Raw genomic sequence first — 14089 nt, forward strand, 5'->3', positions numbered from 1 at the left:
AGTTAACCTGCGTAGCTAGAAACCAGCTTCTCCTGCTCCTGTTCCTTGGCAACTGCAGGGAAAATACACAAGCTGCCCAGTTGTTGTACATTCATCTGGCATAAATAAAACAGTCACGTTAACAGCTCTGTGAGTCTGGATTCCGTGTATCCATTTACTCATTCGACAAATGCTTTTATTTTATTTGGCAAATATTTGAGTTTCAAGTGAGGGCCAACCCTCAAGCTGCAGTACAGCAGGAGATTTAGCAGTAGACACTAAGTAGTAAATGTGTTCTAGAAGAAGTGCCAGGAGATCAAGTGAGGACGTGCACATCAGGTGAGAGCTAAGCCTTTATTAGTAAAGGTGACAAACTATATTAAAGTTTCAATGGGGTGTAGATGTGCTGTTTAGGCCAGAAAATGAGAAGCTGCTAGGATGGACTACAGAGCCAAGAGGATCCAAACAATGTGGGAGAATCATCAAAAACACAAAGTCTCACTTTGGAAGCATAAACCTTTCAATGGAAAGTTGTTTAATAAAGTAGAAAAAGCCGTTAGTTATCACAGTCATTAAATGAAACAATCATTCACAAACCAGTCTACACTAAGAATCAATTCGACCCCAATTACCTTCACAGTCATTGACGTAAGTACAGGGTTTTTAATTAACCAAAACTGATTGTTCTGTTTGTACAACTGTGGAAAAGTTTAGAGTGAATGGTTAGGTGTGTGTGTGTGTGTGTGTGTGTGTGTGTGTGTGTGTGTGTGTGTGTGTGTGTCAACCATAGACTGTATATAAAGGGTGTCAACACAATCCTCAAAGTTCAGGTTTCCAATCCTCTGTGTCGGAACTACTGTGTAATGTATTATTTTTTACCACTAGGAGGCGTAGGTTCTTCTGTATCTAGATATTTCAATGGAGCACCAGTTGCACATCAGAGCAGATTAGATCAGTTTTGAGTTGTAGGTGTTGGGAAGTTCATGGTTCTTACTTGATAGGCAAGACCACTATTCAACATCAGTTCATTATTCATCATTGTTGTTGTAGTTGTTGCAATAAATGGGGACATCACCAAAAAGGACACAGACAGCACCTTATCTTATCTCATCATGTTTTTCATTTGTCGTTTTGAGGGAATTGTGGTTACTACAGGATCTTCTGATTCAAAGTTTACAATTATACAAGTGGTGTAAACAAAGTTAACAGCAAAAATAAAAAATGTGTGTGTGTGTATGTGTACGCTGTCTTCCCGCTTCAGAATCTCATGGAGAGCACTTTTAAAACAAGGGAACCAGTGTATCTGTTAGCATTAGCGGCTAACCCGATAGCTATGGTGGAAACGGATACCATCCCTCACCTGTGGGAGTGTTCCTCTGACAGCAGCAGGGAGAGGTCCTCTGCTTGTTACTGACACTGTTGAGTTATGTTTAAACTGTTCTAACAAATGTTTTCACCATCTTTAAATGACTTCTACAGCTTCTGAAACCAGACTGACACTTTTCATTAGCGTCAGCAGCACCTGTGAGTGCTTAATCTGAGTGCAGGTGGAACAGGAAGTGAACCTGACGTCCGGACAATGAGCTGACACCTGATTGGCTGGCTTCTTACATTGACACACAAAATATATAAAAGCATCGAAATTTAATAATAATACATAAATCTGTGCGTATTATTTAACTTGAGATACATTGGGGATGTTTTGGTGTTAGATAGATTATGTCTGTATGTATCTAGATTGTGAGCTTAATGTGGACTACATGTTATTGTGTATACTGGAGTATTATTCTCTGTGTATCGTTCATGAGGCTGCGTGAGGTACATTTGATATAATATTAGATGTGGGATGAACATTTACATTGTATATTGTAAATGCTGCTGTATATGAAATATTCTGATTGCATTTATAGATTGTATCGCTTATTAGGCTTAGCAGGTCTATTGCTTAAGATATTGTGTGTTGGGGTGAATGTTGTTGTGTATTTCCCCTGGTGTGATAATAAGTTTACCTTGACCATGAGATATATAGATAGATAGATAGATAGATAGATAGATAGATAGATAGATGGATACATGGATACATGGATAGATAGATAGATAGATAGTAGGATAGATAGATAGATAGATAGATAAATAGATGTGTAAAGAGGTGTAAGAAGAGCTCTCTATGAGACTTGATGATTCTTGAACATAGAGAGAGACAATGCTGCTCTTTGCTGGGTCCGTCCACCATTGAACAATTACAGTCTAGACTATGACTGGGTCTGGAATGCAGAGACACAATACGAGCCTGTATGATTGAGTTAAAGTAAATGGGTGCAGCTATAGAAGTGGGGCTTGATGTGGGCGGCCGTGGCCAGTGGCGGTCGATAAGCAGCGGAGTGACATGTGCCCTTTTAGGTTGATTGCGCGGCTGCATCATGGACAATGTGTTCCTTCACTGTGCACCCAACTCTCACTCTCTTTCTGTCTCTTTCTGTCTGTGTGTCTCTCTCTCCGTGTCTCTGTGTGTCTCTCTCGCTCTCTCTCTCTCTCTTGCTCTCTCTCTCTCTCTCTCTCTGTCTCTCTCTCTGTTGCTGACATTACCCAGGTGTATCCCTCATAAGTATTCTTCCTGTTGATCACTCCCTTAACACTTAAAAATAATCTCATTGTCTTTTTAAATTGTCATCCTTGTTGCCGTCCTCTTCGTGCACAGCTCCTCTTTCACATCCTAGAATATTAATATTCTCTTTCTCAGTTTTGCGCCTGTCCCATGTTAGAAACATCATCAACATGCTCGCTTGCTCGCTGTGAATTGCTCTTGCTGTATTCTGACATGGGCTCCCTCTGACACTGACTGATACTGTCATCACTTGAACCATGTGTTACTTGACACGTCATCAATCCACTTTCAAAATGCAGAGAAAACAAGACGACAGGACACATTATCACCAATCTCCCCTCTCTCCCTGTCAGTGCGTCAGAGTCAGGGTAGACTTTTTTCCCCCTGATAATCACTGCCCTGGCAGCCATTTCCCAAATCACACAGTCATCCTAAACGGTCAGCTCCTTCCTCCCTCAAGCCATTCTGGAGCTGCGGTTTCAAGTGGGCCTGATAATGACGGGTGAAATGACCTGTGCAATTATCCGGTTACATGTGAGTCAACCCGAGCTCCCTCTTCCAAAATGGCTAACAGGTTCAATTGCCGATCAGCCCCCTGATTAGCCCTCGTGCCTTGCAAGGAGGGGAGAGGACATCTGTTTGGTAAATTTGCAGCTTTGCAGGAGCGTAATCTGCTGGAGGATGCGGTATATTTCCATACAGTGAGGCCGGAGAGTTCCTTTGAGCTCTCATTTAACTAATTCCACCAAAGCTACGGTTACAACATTTGGACGCTCCAATGGTTTTTGCATGTTCAGTGTAGTCGCAGTACCATGTGGCTAACATGTGTGCTCACAGTGACACAAGCATGATTCACCATGAAACACTACACTTCAATGTATGTTTACACATCTGCATAAAAAATGTCTTCGGATGCATGTATGGTGTGTATGTATTTCGCATCAACATTGTTCATGGACTGCTGCAAAGTTTAAGTCCGAAATTGGCATCGACAGTTGGAGGAAAGGGAAGGATTGTGCTGGAAAAAGGAAAGCTGGTAAGCAACAGAGGGGACGTATGCTTTATCCTCAGTAATAACTTATGAAGAACAGAGGAAATTAAGGAAACGATGAATATGAACAACACAAAGGAGAAAATACTGCACATTGAAAGGGTTCATGAGATGTTTGTATTTCAAAATCAGAAGAGACTTGAATTGCGCTTTTACTTATTGCATTTCTTCTTCCTATTGTCATTAAAGATATTAGATATTCTCTCTTCAACACTCCACAACATCTGAAATAACTGCACATTTGCTCGCACATGTCCACATAAACCAGCTGGACCTCGATCCATCGGGACTTTGCATCCAACAGGATCATGTGGTGTACATTATCATCTACCGTATATAAGCTATTTGTTCTGCTTAACCCGATCAAAAAGCTTTAAAACATTACAGCTGTGTGTGCCGTCAGTTATGCCGTGCCGCAGACTGCAGTGAAATAAACAACTTTTAAGTGCTCGTGGAAGGAGAGGACTTGACACGCAGGCCCAGTGAACTCCTCAGATCACTTTCACGACATCTCTCCTCTGCTTTCAATCGTCAGATATTGTTTTGCAGTGCACATCCCTCCCTTGTTACGTTCTCTAAACATGTTCTGAGAAAGATGAACAACAACAGGACTTGACACAGTGTCGTCTTCACATTCTTTCACTGTACACTGAGTTTGGTGGAGGTGGATGCTGAGGTTCTGTGTTTCTTATTTTTGACGCTAAAAACAAAAATCACATGTGCGTTAGGATGATCCACAGTTTGTTGTCTTTCATCAGCATCATAATATCACAAATAAATAAATAAAAAATCCCAAACTTACAAAAATGTATTTATAGTCCGAGATCGTTTTTAATATGACCTAAAATGTATTCAATATTTTCTGTACGTACCTTTTCTTATTAAAACATAGTTATTCGGCTCTTGTACACTCTTTTATTTTGTGAGGTTTTTCCTCTCCGACGGATAAGGACAGAAGATGCTACACTTTGTAAAGATTGTTAATACCAATGAGGCAAATTGTTAGATGTGAATATGCTCTATAGAAATAAAGACTGATTGATTGATTGATTAATTGATTGATTGATTGATTGATTGATTGATTGATTGATTGATTGATTGATTGAGGTAGGTAGGCATAGGCAGTAGATTGGTTGGTTAGTTGGTTGTAGGTAGGTAGGTTGGTAAGTAAGAAGGCTGGTTTGTTGATTGATTACTTGCTTGCTTGTTTGATTGGTTGATGACTTTTTAAACCATTGGTTCTTGACCTAACTTGAGAAAGACATTATGCCAATTTATTGGAATTAATGAAACTCTAATGGAGTGACTCTAATCCTTACTTAGACATTATCTCATCTTTGTACGGAATACATTTTCATAATAAGTTATTGGCAGAAGTGTTTAAATTAAGTGATGAATATCAGTTCTGTTAAATTGTGTTACTAAGTAGTAACACAATCTCTGCAGTGTGTTTTGACTGGCTGATTGGAAACTCATTCCCCATCCAATATCAACCGAAGGAAATGGAAATCTGGAGCGTTGTTGGTGGGAAGTGTGAAACTTCTCTCTCCTCTCCCTCTCAGTCATCTGAGCCTCTTTCACAACACAACTCCTCTCTTCTCTCCCCAATAACTCTGGAGCTCAGTCATGATTTTGGACTCTCGTTGCAGTCTTCATGGGTGGAGACAGAGGATGGACCTCGAGACGTCACCACCGCTCCCCATCTCTCCTCTCAGCCCTCTCTCTTCCTCCAGGCAGTCGGGATTGGGATGGTGAGTGGGGATGAGCAGGAGTCTGCGTGCGTCACCGCGTTGCGCAAGAGAAACCGTGCGCACTGGATGAAAACCCCGGACTGTAAAGTGGGAATCGATCGTTTTTGTCTGCCAAGCTTCGCTGGATCTAAACAATAACTTCAGGGGGAAGTTCTCCTGCGCTTCTGGCTTTAGCTCCGTGCGCCCTGGATGTTGCGCCACGCCGCACAGACCTGTGTGTGCCAGCTGGCGTGTGACTCGTACTTTACGTTGAGCTTCATCGTTCCCAGCGCCCAGAGCCCGAGCTGCTCTGGTAAACGTCTTCAACATGCGCTCGCTCGTCGTTGTCGCTAGATGAGAACTGTCGGGTTCGTGTCGCGCCATGTCCTTCTGTGGGACTGAGGTGGACCATGAAGTTATGGGACAGTCTGACCACTTGTTTGATTCTGCTGACCGCCGTGCGCGCCAGCCCGCTGCTCCGGGACCAGCGCCAGTCAGTGTCCGCCAAGAGGAGAGGGCGCGCCGCCGCCTCCTCCTCCTCCGAGAGTCCCCTGGAGCTCCCCCCGGTTCGGATCCGCCTGTCGGTCGCCTCCTCGGGCATCAGCCTCTCTGATGCGGACACGATGGACTGGAGGGACACGCTGGCTGCTGGAGAGAAATGTAAGAGCCTGTGGATCCTGTTCCAAACCCAGACTGCTTCCAGTAGACTGGCTGATTCCTGAATTCTGTGAACGATCAATGTCCAAAAATACAATAGAAATTAGAGTAAATTGGAAACATGTGGAACTGGCATTCAATAAAAGCTATGTTTAACTCAATTTGGTACAAAACAGCTGATTGAATTGGACATATTTCTGCAGAATCTAGTCATTGAAGCATTGATATCTGATTTTGACCATTAACCACTTAGCAATTAGGCATTCTTCATTCAGAACAAGTGGTTTTTCTTGTTATTTCTTTAGTCACAGCTTTTCTAACAGTGTGCACTACCCACATAAAACATGCTGATAGTTTTTGAAAGAACACACAGGACACATGACCCAACATACCATCATTTTATTTATGTTCCTGATTAATCTGAGTTAATAAGATGTGCTTATGACAAAATGCCTGTCAACATTTCCTAATCCTCAGTGGTCTTAAAAGGTTATTTTTTCTCCACCTATTTTAATGTTTATTTGCCATATATGACTTAAAGATTAATTTTCGTTTTTTCCATTGATGGACTCATTATTGGACTCAAGAACAGAATGTATTTGTAACTTGTAGTTCAAAACACAAACAGTGATAGTACCATTTCTGCATTTGCATGAAGTGTCTTATGTTTGTCTGGTATCATATGATATTTATGAAGAGCACCATTCCTCTCAATGTGTTCCAGACACAATGGAGGAGCCCCGTCCCGGTGACTTTGAAGATCTGGTGGAATTTATCAAAGTGACCATCGGTAGAAGACGTCGCTCCTCCACCTCCACCGTGTCCTCATCTACCTCTTCTTTCTCCACCACCTCCTCCCCCTCCAAAGAAAACTTGAGCAGCAGCACTCGGCATAGAAGGGAGCGAAAGAAAGGGGCGAGCCAGCAGCAAGGTAAAGGAGGAAGAGGAGGAGCTAGAGGCGGAGGGACAGGCCGGAAGGTGAGAGTAGGAGGAGGCAGAGGACAGGGCTGTGTGCTAAAACAGATCCACCTCAACGTGACGGACCTGGGTCTGGGCTACCGCTCCGGGGAGGAGATGATATTCAGGTACTGCTCCGGACCCTGCAGGAAGTCCGAGACCAACTACGACAAAATCCTCTACAACCTCGCTCACAACAGACGGTTTCCTCCCAAGGACACGCCCCCTCAGGCTTGTTGTCGGCCAATAGCGTTTGACGATGATCTCTCATTTCTGGACGACAACCTTGTGTACCACACGATGAAGAAGCACTCTGCCAGGAAGTGTGGTTGTGTGTAGGGACCGAGAACCGCTGTGAGGCTTTGTGTCATTTTACATTGTCTACCACTTTGAGGTTTGAAGTGTTTTTCCCTCTCGAGACGTTTCACATTGTACGGAACGTTTCTGGCAGGACGTGTGAACCATGACCCGAGTTCATCAGTAACTGAGGAGAGGTGGTGGGGGGGGGGGGGGGGAGCCTCACTTCAGTTTCTATCCCAAAGCAATGACTCTTATCGATCCACGTCTTCTCCACCTCAGCCACATCACAATATCCACAACTTCTTCTCCAGTGTAACCTCTCAGATCACAAAGGTGATTCAAACTCAACCTCAAAGACTGAATGCCATCAAACACAGTGGATGATACAGCAAACTCAATCAGTCTACTACTGTATAGCACGTACAGTATGTTACAAGGACACACATCACGACAAATATTTATGAAATGTTGAATGTATTAATTTATTGATATTTATTTTGTTTTATAAAAGGAATAAATGTTATTTATTACTGTTATGTGATATATTTTTAGAGTGTGCCAAAGCGTTAAATTAAATAATGTTTATATCCATAAAAAAGCAGTAAAAGACCTGGGTGGTTTACATAGCAAAACTAGAATGGCCTCATTGGAGTGCATTCCTCCCCAGTCCCCTTAGATTTAGACACTTCCTATTTCTAAGTCCACATTACGTCATCTCCTACGTATGTAGTTACAGGTTTCTGATTGTTAATGCACAGCCCTTTGTGAAACCACATGTAAATGCTAGGTCCCCATTTTTATTTCTGAGCTGCAACATACAGCCCAAACTCATTGATATTACCTTTGTCAAGATTAAGTAATGATTCCCTCTGGAATTGGTATATATGTAAAAAAAATAAACAATAATACTAATTTGAGATGTTAAAGAAAGAGATGTTTACGTCATCCGGCTGACAAACAAACGTACAGGGGTGAAAACATATCCTCCTTGGTGGAGGTAGTTATATTTAATCATATGTCAAAGGTGCCCCGTTGGATTCTCTTATAAACAAACACCTTCACTCTTAAAACTCTACAGCGCTCCTAGTGGTGGAAAACTCCACTGGACACCTTTAAAGTTTTTCCTTGGAAGAAAACTTTCCTAAGTATCTTAACGTTTACAAAACTTTTTGTTCTCAAGATTAGAGGAACAGTTGAGGATCCACGGTTCTCCTCTTATTGCTGTGGTGCTGAGACAACATCTCCTCACTTAAAAAAAAATAACTAAAGCATTATTTTCATACAGTGTTCACTTTTGAATTGTCTTGTTAATCGTCAATAAATATTCTTACACACAGGAATCGATGTTTCAGCTTTTGTAGATGAGTTTTGGAAGAGAAAACTTCCTGTTTGAAATCTACCTTGCAACTATTACCGTACACTTAGAAGAGAGAAGCTCCATAATGCTATAACATAAACGTGACATACACTAAATCCCTGTTGGGGCAAAGATAATTGAAAAGGGAACAGCAGAAGAAATCAATCATTTTACTTCTGTCACTTTTTGTGTAAAGGAGGGAGAGGAACAATAGGACAGAAATCTAATGAGTCCTTTAAGAAATGAGAGAAACAGAAGGAGGAATAGAATCTGATGTTATCAAATGACAGGAACAGACGTTTGTCCCAGGAGAGAATGGAGGTGTAACATACTTTATCTATAGTGTGAGAACAGAAGGAAGATAAGACATTGAACGAGATTGAAAAAGGTCAAGCGTTAAAAGAAAACCACATGGACGACTGAGCGATGAAGTTTAGAGCCGAAGTGAACTGTATGTTTAAAGAGAGACGATGAAAAGACAGCCTGATTAAAAGGTGGCAGACATCCAGAGCAGACAGTGATGTAGTAGAACAGGTCTTGCTTTACTAACGTGTGCGGTCGATACATGATCCGCTCTCCACTCTCTCACATTTCACAGGCCTTCCTCGCTGTGTGTGTCTCCTGAAGTTTGAGTCAGAGCAGCCGGGTTCAGGAACCACCGCAGTGAGGCTCAGATCTGCATGGAGTGGGACAGTTGAGTGGTTTCATCGGTGGGCATGTTTAACTCTACAGTTCAGGCCTGAGGGCACAGCGGGGAGAGTTGAAGTCGAGAGGAAGTTTGGGTTTCTGTACTCGAAATAAGCAAATGGTCACGATGACACTGTAGGCGGCCATTTACTCTGGCCCTAAAACCGGGGTCATAGAACCAAAAGGATCTATAGTGCCAAATCTCATTGTAAGCTTGCTTGATTTTGAGAGTTGAAAAGGCAAATGCATTGTTGGAAATGTAGAATCTGAGCTTTGATATGGCCTCAAGATATGTAGTGTAGTTTTAGTTTAGTTTAGTTTAGTTTGGTTTAGTTTAGTGTAATTCATACAATATAAATACAAACATACATAGATGAAATGTTAAAATGTGTGTCCGTGTAGTAGAAGCCAGAAATGTCTTATACGAAAACCAAACAGAAAAAAATACGGAGGGAAGAATATATGCTATAAATACTGTATGAATAACATAATCTAAAAGAGCTTATTTTCACTACAAAAAAGACAATTGTACAAATTCAAACAAAATATAACCTCAATTTCATTAAGTTTGTTCAAAACGAACTAAATTCATTTGTGTCTTACTAATTAAAGTAATGTTTTTAAGTTGTTAAGCATTTGTCCTTCTTCACTGCAGTCGGTCAGCTGTTGGAAGTCATTAGCGCTCCCTAACAGTCAGAGGATAGTGTCATTAGTCAGATGTGTCTTCTTCTCTTTTGTTCACCGTGTCAGAGGAGCTTGTAATGAAGGATAATGTTCCTCTGGAGTGTAACACAACACAAGCGTTAGCGGTTAAGGGGATGGTGTTAGAAACAGGTGCTAAGTACTGGCAGAGGTGTACGTGTTGACACATTAACAACTGTCATGGGTCAGTTAACAAAAATGACTAAATCTAGGCATATAACAGATAACACTTTCTTTCTTATTGAAGCTTTCCAGATACATTTAAATGTCTTCGCTGAGGTTCCATATAAAGTGAAAAATTACAACAACAGCAAAATCTATTTTCGGGACAAACGTCACTGAGATGTTTTATTGGGACAATTTCTACTGTTAAAAAAAAGTTGTTTTGAATGAAAATGAGGTCTGTGAGTTTTCTCCAGAGTAACCAGAGCACATAGTGATGCAGAAACAAATTGAATTCACATCAACTGTGTCAGTATCGAGGCAAACATCGCCTTGTCTATGCAGAAAGTGTTTTTCATCAGCCAGGTTTGACATGCATCAAATAGAACAGATACTCCAGTCCAGCTCTGCAGGACAGGTAACAGCTCACACTCTAATCGTGCTTATTTACACATTCTTATGCTTCAAGTCTATTTTATGTCACAACAAGGGTTTTGCATTGAATGCTGCCAAAATGTAAATGATCCACATTACAAGTCCAAGCTGTGCCTGACATGCTGCTCACACCAGGGATTGACTGGAGCTAAAAAACCTGCCCTGGACGCTCCCGCATGTGAAACAACGGCACGCACTTTAGTTTCTCTTTACACCAGCCCAGAATGAGAAGCGCTGTCACCGTAGGGATGAGGGCTGAGGCAGAATCAAAGGGGGATGAAGATGGGATACCTCCCACTGGTCTTGATGGCCAGTCTGACTATGGCTCACAGTATAGCTTTCGCCGGTGGACCCTCCTTAGTTTCTACAGACTTTATCCACCTGGAACTCTTAGTATAATGACTGCTGCGTTGCTCCATGTGTCAAAGACCGACTCCGGGTAAACGCCATAGCCAACTCTCTGGATTTCACCCAGAGGTTGTGTCTGATAACGTCTCATGACGCCTGTGAAGACACAGTTTTGGATAAAACCATGTTTTTTTTGGTCTATTTAGGTATTTGGGTGAACTGAACATTTTAAACCAAAGCTTGAAATATGAAAAACTTACATTTAAAGGATACTTGAACGAATGAAAATACTACATATAAGTAATAAGTACATATCTCATGGAGAGATGTGAGCTTTATGTTTATAGGCCATATATGACACTGATCGTACAATTTCTGCACAACTATGTTTAGAGTTTGTGTTTGTGCTATAATATACGTTCTTTCTGATATGATATATAAAGAGTACAATTCCTCTCGATGCGTTTTATATGGACATTTTCCATGTGATTTTCTTTACAGAGTATCTGACTCAGAGGCCTTTTGTGGTTATAAATGAGGGAGCAAAGGGCAAACGAAGTTCATTTTCCCATTTGATTCCCAAACCACTCTGGTGACACCGCAGTCAGAAGTCAACCCTCTGACTCTTTGGACAAAAGCCATCTTCCTTTTGCCAGAGTTCACATCGCAAGAGCATCTCCGTGGTCGACAGTTCCATTTCTCATCATTCCGTTTAAAGCAGAGACCTGCTTGTTTACAAGAGGAAGCAATTTGTGGGCAGAGCCATTGTCTACCCCCTTTGTGTCGTCTGGCGTGAGAAAAGATACAAACGATAAGCTAAATGTAATCACGGTTAAATACCATGGGTCCTCATGAGACATTAGTCAAACCACGAGAAGCTCTTTGTGCCACTGCTCTGGAATCTGTCAATATGACTCAGGCTGCATGAGGAGGCAACCACAAAGGGAGAAATAAGGAATCACAGATGAAAACAATGCAGCTTCCAGTTCAAGACGTATGATGACAACACAATGCTGATCAAAAGAAGCTCCGACATCTCAAGTGTGTTCTCTTTTATCGGGAATTCTGTCAAACTTTAAAAGGCTGAAGGTCGTGATCGCAAACAGGAGAAGTTTGTTGCTTCAGCGATGAGGCTCTGCCATTTTAAAAAGGCACAGAAAGACGTCTGGAGGAAACACTTGTATTTTATGTGATTCCTGCAGGAACAGGCCACTGGGCTGTCATCGCACTGGCTTCAACACAAAGCAGAAGCAGAAGGGATTAACATGGAGCTGTAACCGCACTGCACTGATGGTCCTCTCCATGGCCGATCGCCAGTCCTCCAGTCTGGACCACCAGCGGCAGCCTCCCCACTCCCTCTGACCACACACACACACACACACACACACACACACACACAAACACACACACATACACACACATATAGACACGTGCTATCAGTCATCACTGAAGTGAAATGCAGATGGAATGTTCACTGATTCAGCTGATGAGAAGGAGAGTGAATCTTTAACATCTGTAGTGTGAGAAAAACCCAGAATCACACAAACACACACACACACACACATAATGGTGTCTCCATGACCTTACCCTAACCTGACCTTAACTTAATCTTAGAACTTGTCTTGACTTTAAAATTAGAAGATGATTTAACACACACACACACACACACAAGCATAATTTGAATATTTTGGATTTGGCTTGGGATTTAACTTTAGATAGTGTTAGAGGTGAAATATACTGTGTCAAAAGAAAATATGTAAATACTTGATTCTTTCATATTTATCTTGATTTACTGTATCTGCATGATGTTGTAACTCTAACTCATGACTGATTGATACTGCAGGAGGAGGAAGTGGGCGAGGGCTGTGAATGTAACACAATCACCTGGGTGTCGGTGTGTGAGAGGTGTGAGCTCAGACGTTTAAATATTCACTTGAAACCTGAGAACGTGCGTCGGTCTGCCGCCGCCTCACACCTGTGCTGCATCACATGTGGGTTTATGGGATGTGCAAATCTGAATCTACCAGAGACAGGGGGGGGCATTTTTGACTTTACCTTGAAAAGAGTTTTTATCAACAAATACTGTAGACTAGGAGAAAATAAATAATACTTATTATTCAAATTACTCAATTGAGATTCACCTGACCAACACATCTTTGGCCCACAGGAGAAAACCAAAACAATGAGGAACTAGTTCAAATTTCTGATCAAGCTCTCTGGCGATGAGGAAGCTCTGAGCCATAGTGTCTTCAAGCTGCAGAGAGTGGTTCAAAAACGTCTTCACTTTAAATAAAAGGTGTGCAAGCAGATTGCTATTATAGCAGATCTACCACCCACAGCAACGTGTGGACTCTACCAAAGCTCCCCGAGGGGAAGCTGGTGAGTCACTGCACCACTGACCACGTTCTTGTCGATCAACCGCTTCTTGCTGTCTCAAGACATCCTTGCATCAAAAAAAGCACCTGACCTCATCTCATTTTTCTGTCCAGCATGTCTCTGGTGTTCAGATGAGTGCAAGTGTATCTGCAAATGAAAGCATGCAGGAGCTGGACAGTAACACGTTGTGTGGTTCTTGGCACCAGTTTGCACCGGGTGTGAGATAGGGCCCTTTGCTGTTCTGCTTTCCTGGAACTGCTTGCTGGGGTTCCTGTGTGTACAGTGTCTCGTGAATGCTGTGAATGCCCTAACATAAAGGAGGCGAAGCCAAAAGGATTTATGACCCCAGGGAAAGACCAGTCGATGATGTGGTTTTCCATCTGCTTCTGTCCAGTTGTTGTAGTGTAAAGATAAGAAGTAGTGAACACACACACTGCAGACCATAGGTGTCTTTCCTTGAGGAGAGGCTTCTGTCGGACCGCTCCGCCATCAAGCCCAGATGGATGGAGTGCTGCAGTGAGAGTCTCCCTCCTGGAGGTTTCTCCCATCACCCCCCGAACCATAACCCTATAAGTTCTGTCGCTGCTTGTAAACTGTTCACTCACCTGAACCATATAAGCTACGTTCAAATGAGCCTAACGTTAACATTTTGTAACACATGCTAAAAATGGCACGTGTTGATGAAGATCATGGGATATTATTCAAAGCCATGTTTTAACTGCTGTGTTCAAGGTAAGAAGATG

At 42.1% G+C, this 14089-nt stretch overlaps 1 protein-coding gene across 1 annotated transcript; it reads left to right on the forward strand.

Annotated features, from left to right (window-relative positions):
* Positions 1–5775: 5775 nt before the first annotated feature.
* Positions 5776–7480, forward strand: gdnfb (glial cell derived neurotrophic factor b). The gene is made up of 2 exons (XM_053421391.1): positions 5776–6025; positions 6747–7480. Exons 1-2 carry the CDS (start codon positions 5776–5778, stop codon positions 7316–7318), a joined length of 822 nt encoding a protein of 273 aa, XP_053277366.1. The 3' UTR covers positions 7319–7480.
* The last annotated feature ends 6609 nt before the right edge of the window (positions 7481–14089 follow it).

Source organism: Pleuronectes platessa, chromosome 4, assembly GCF_947347685.1.
Source record: "Pleuronectes platessa chromosome 4, fPlePla1.1, whole genome shotgun sequence".
In the NCBI taxonomy this organism is placed as follows: domain Eukaryota; kingdom Metazoa; phylum Chordata; class Actinopteri; order Pleuronectiformes; family Pleuronectidae; genus Pleuronectes; species Pleuronectes platessa.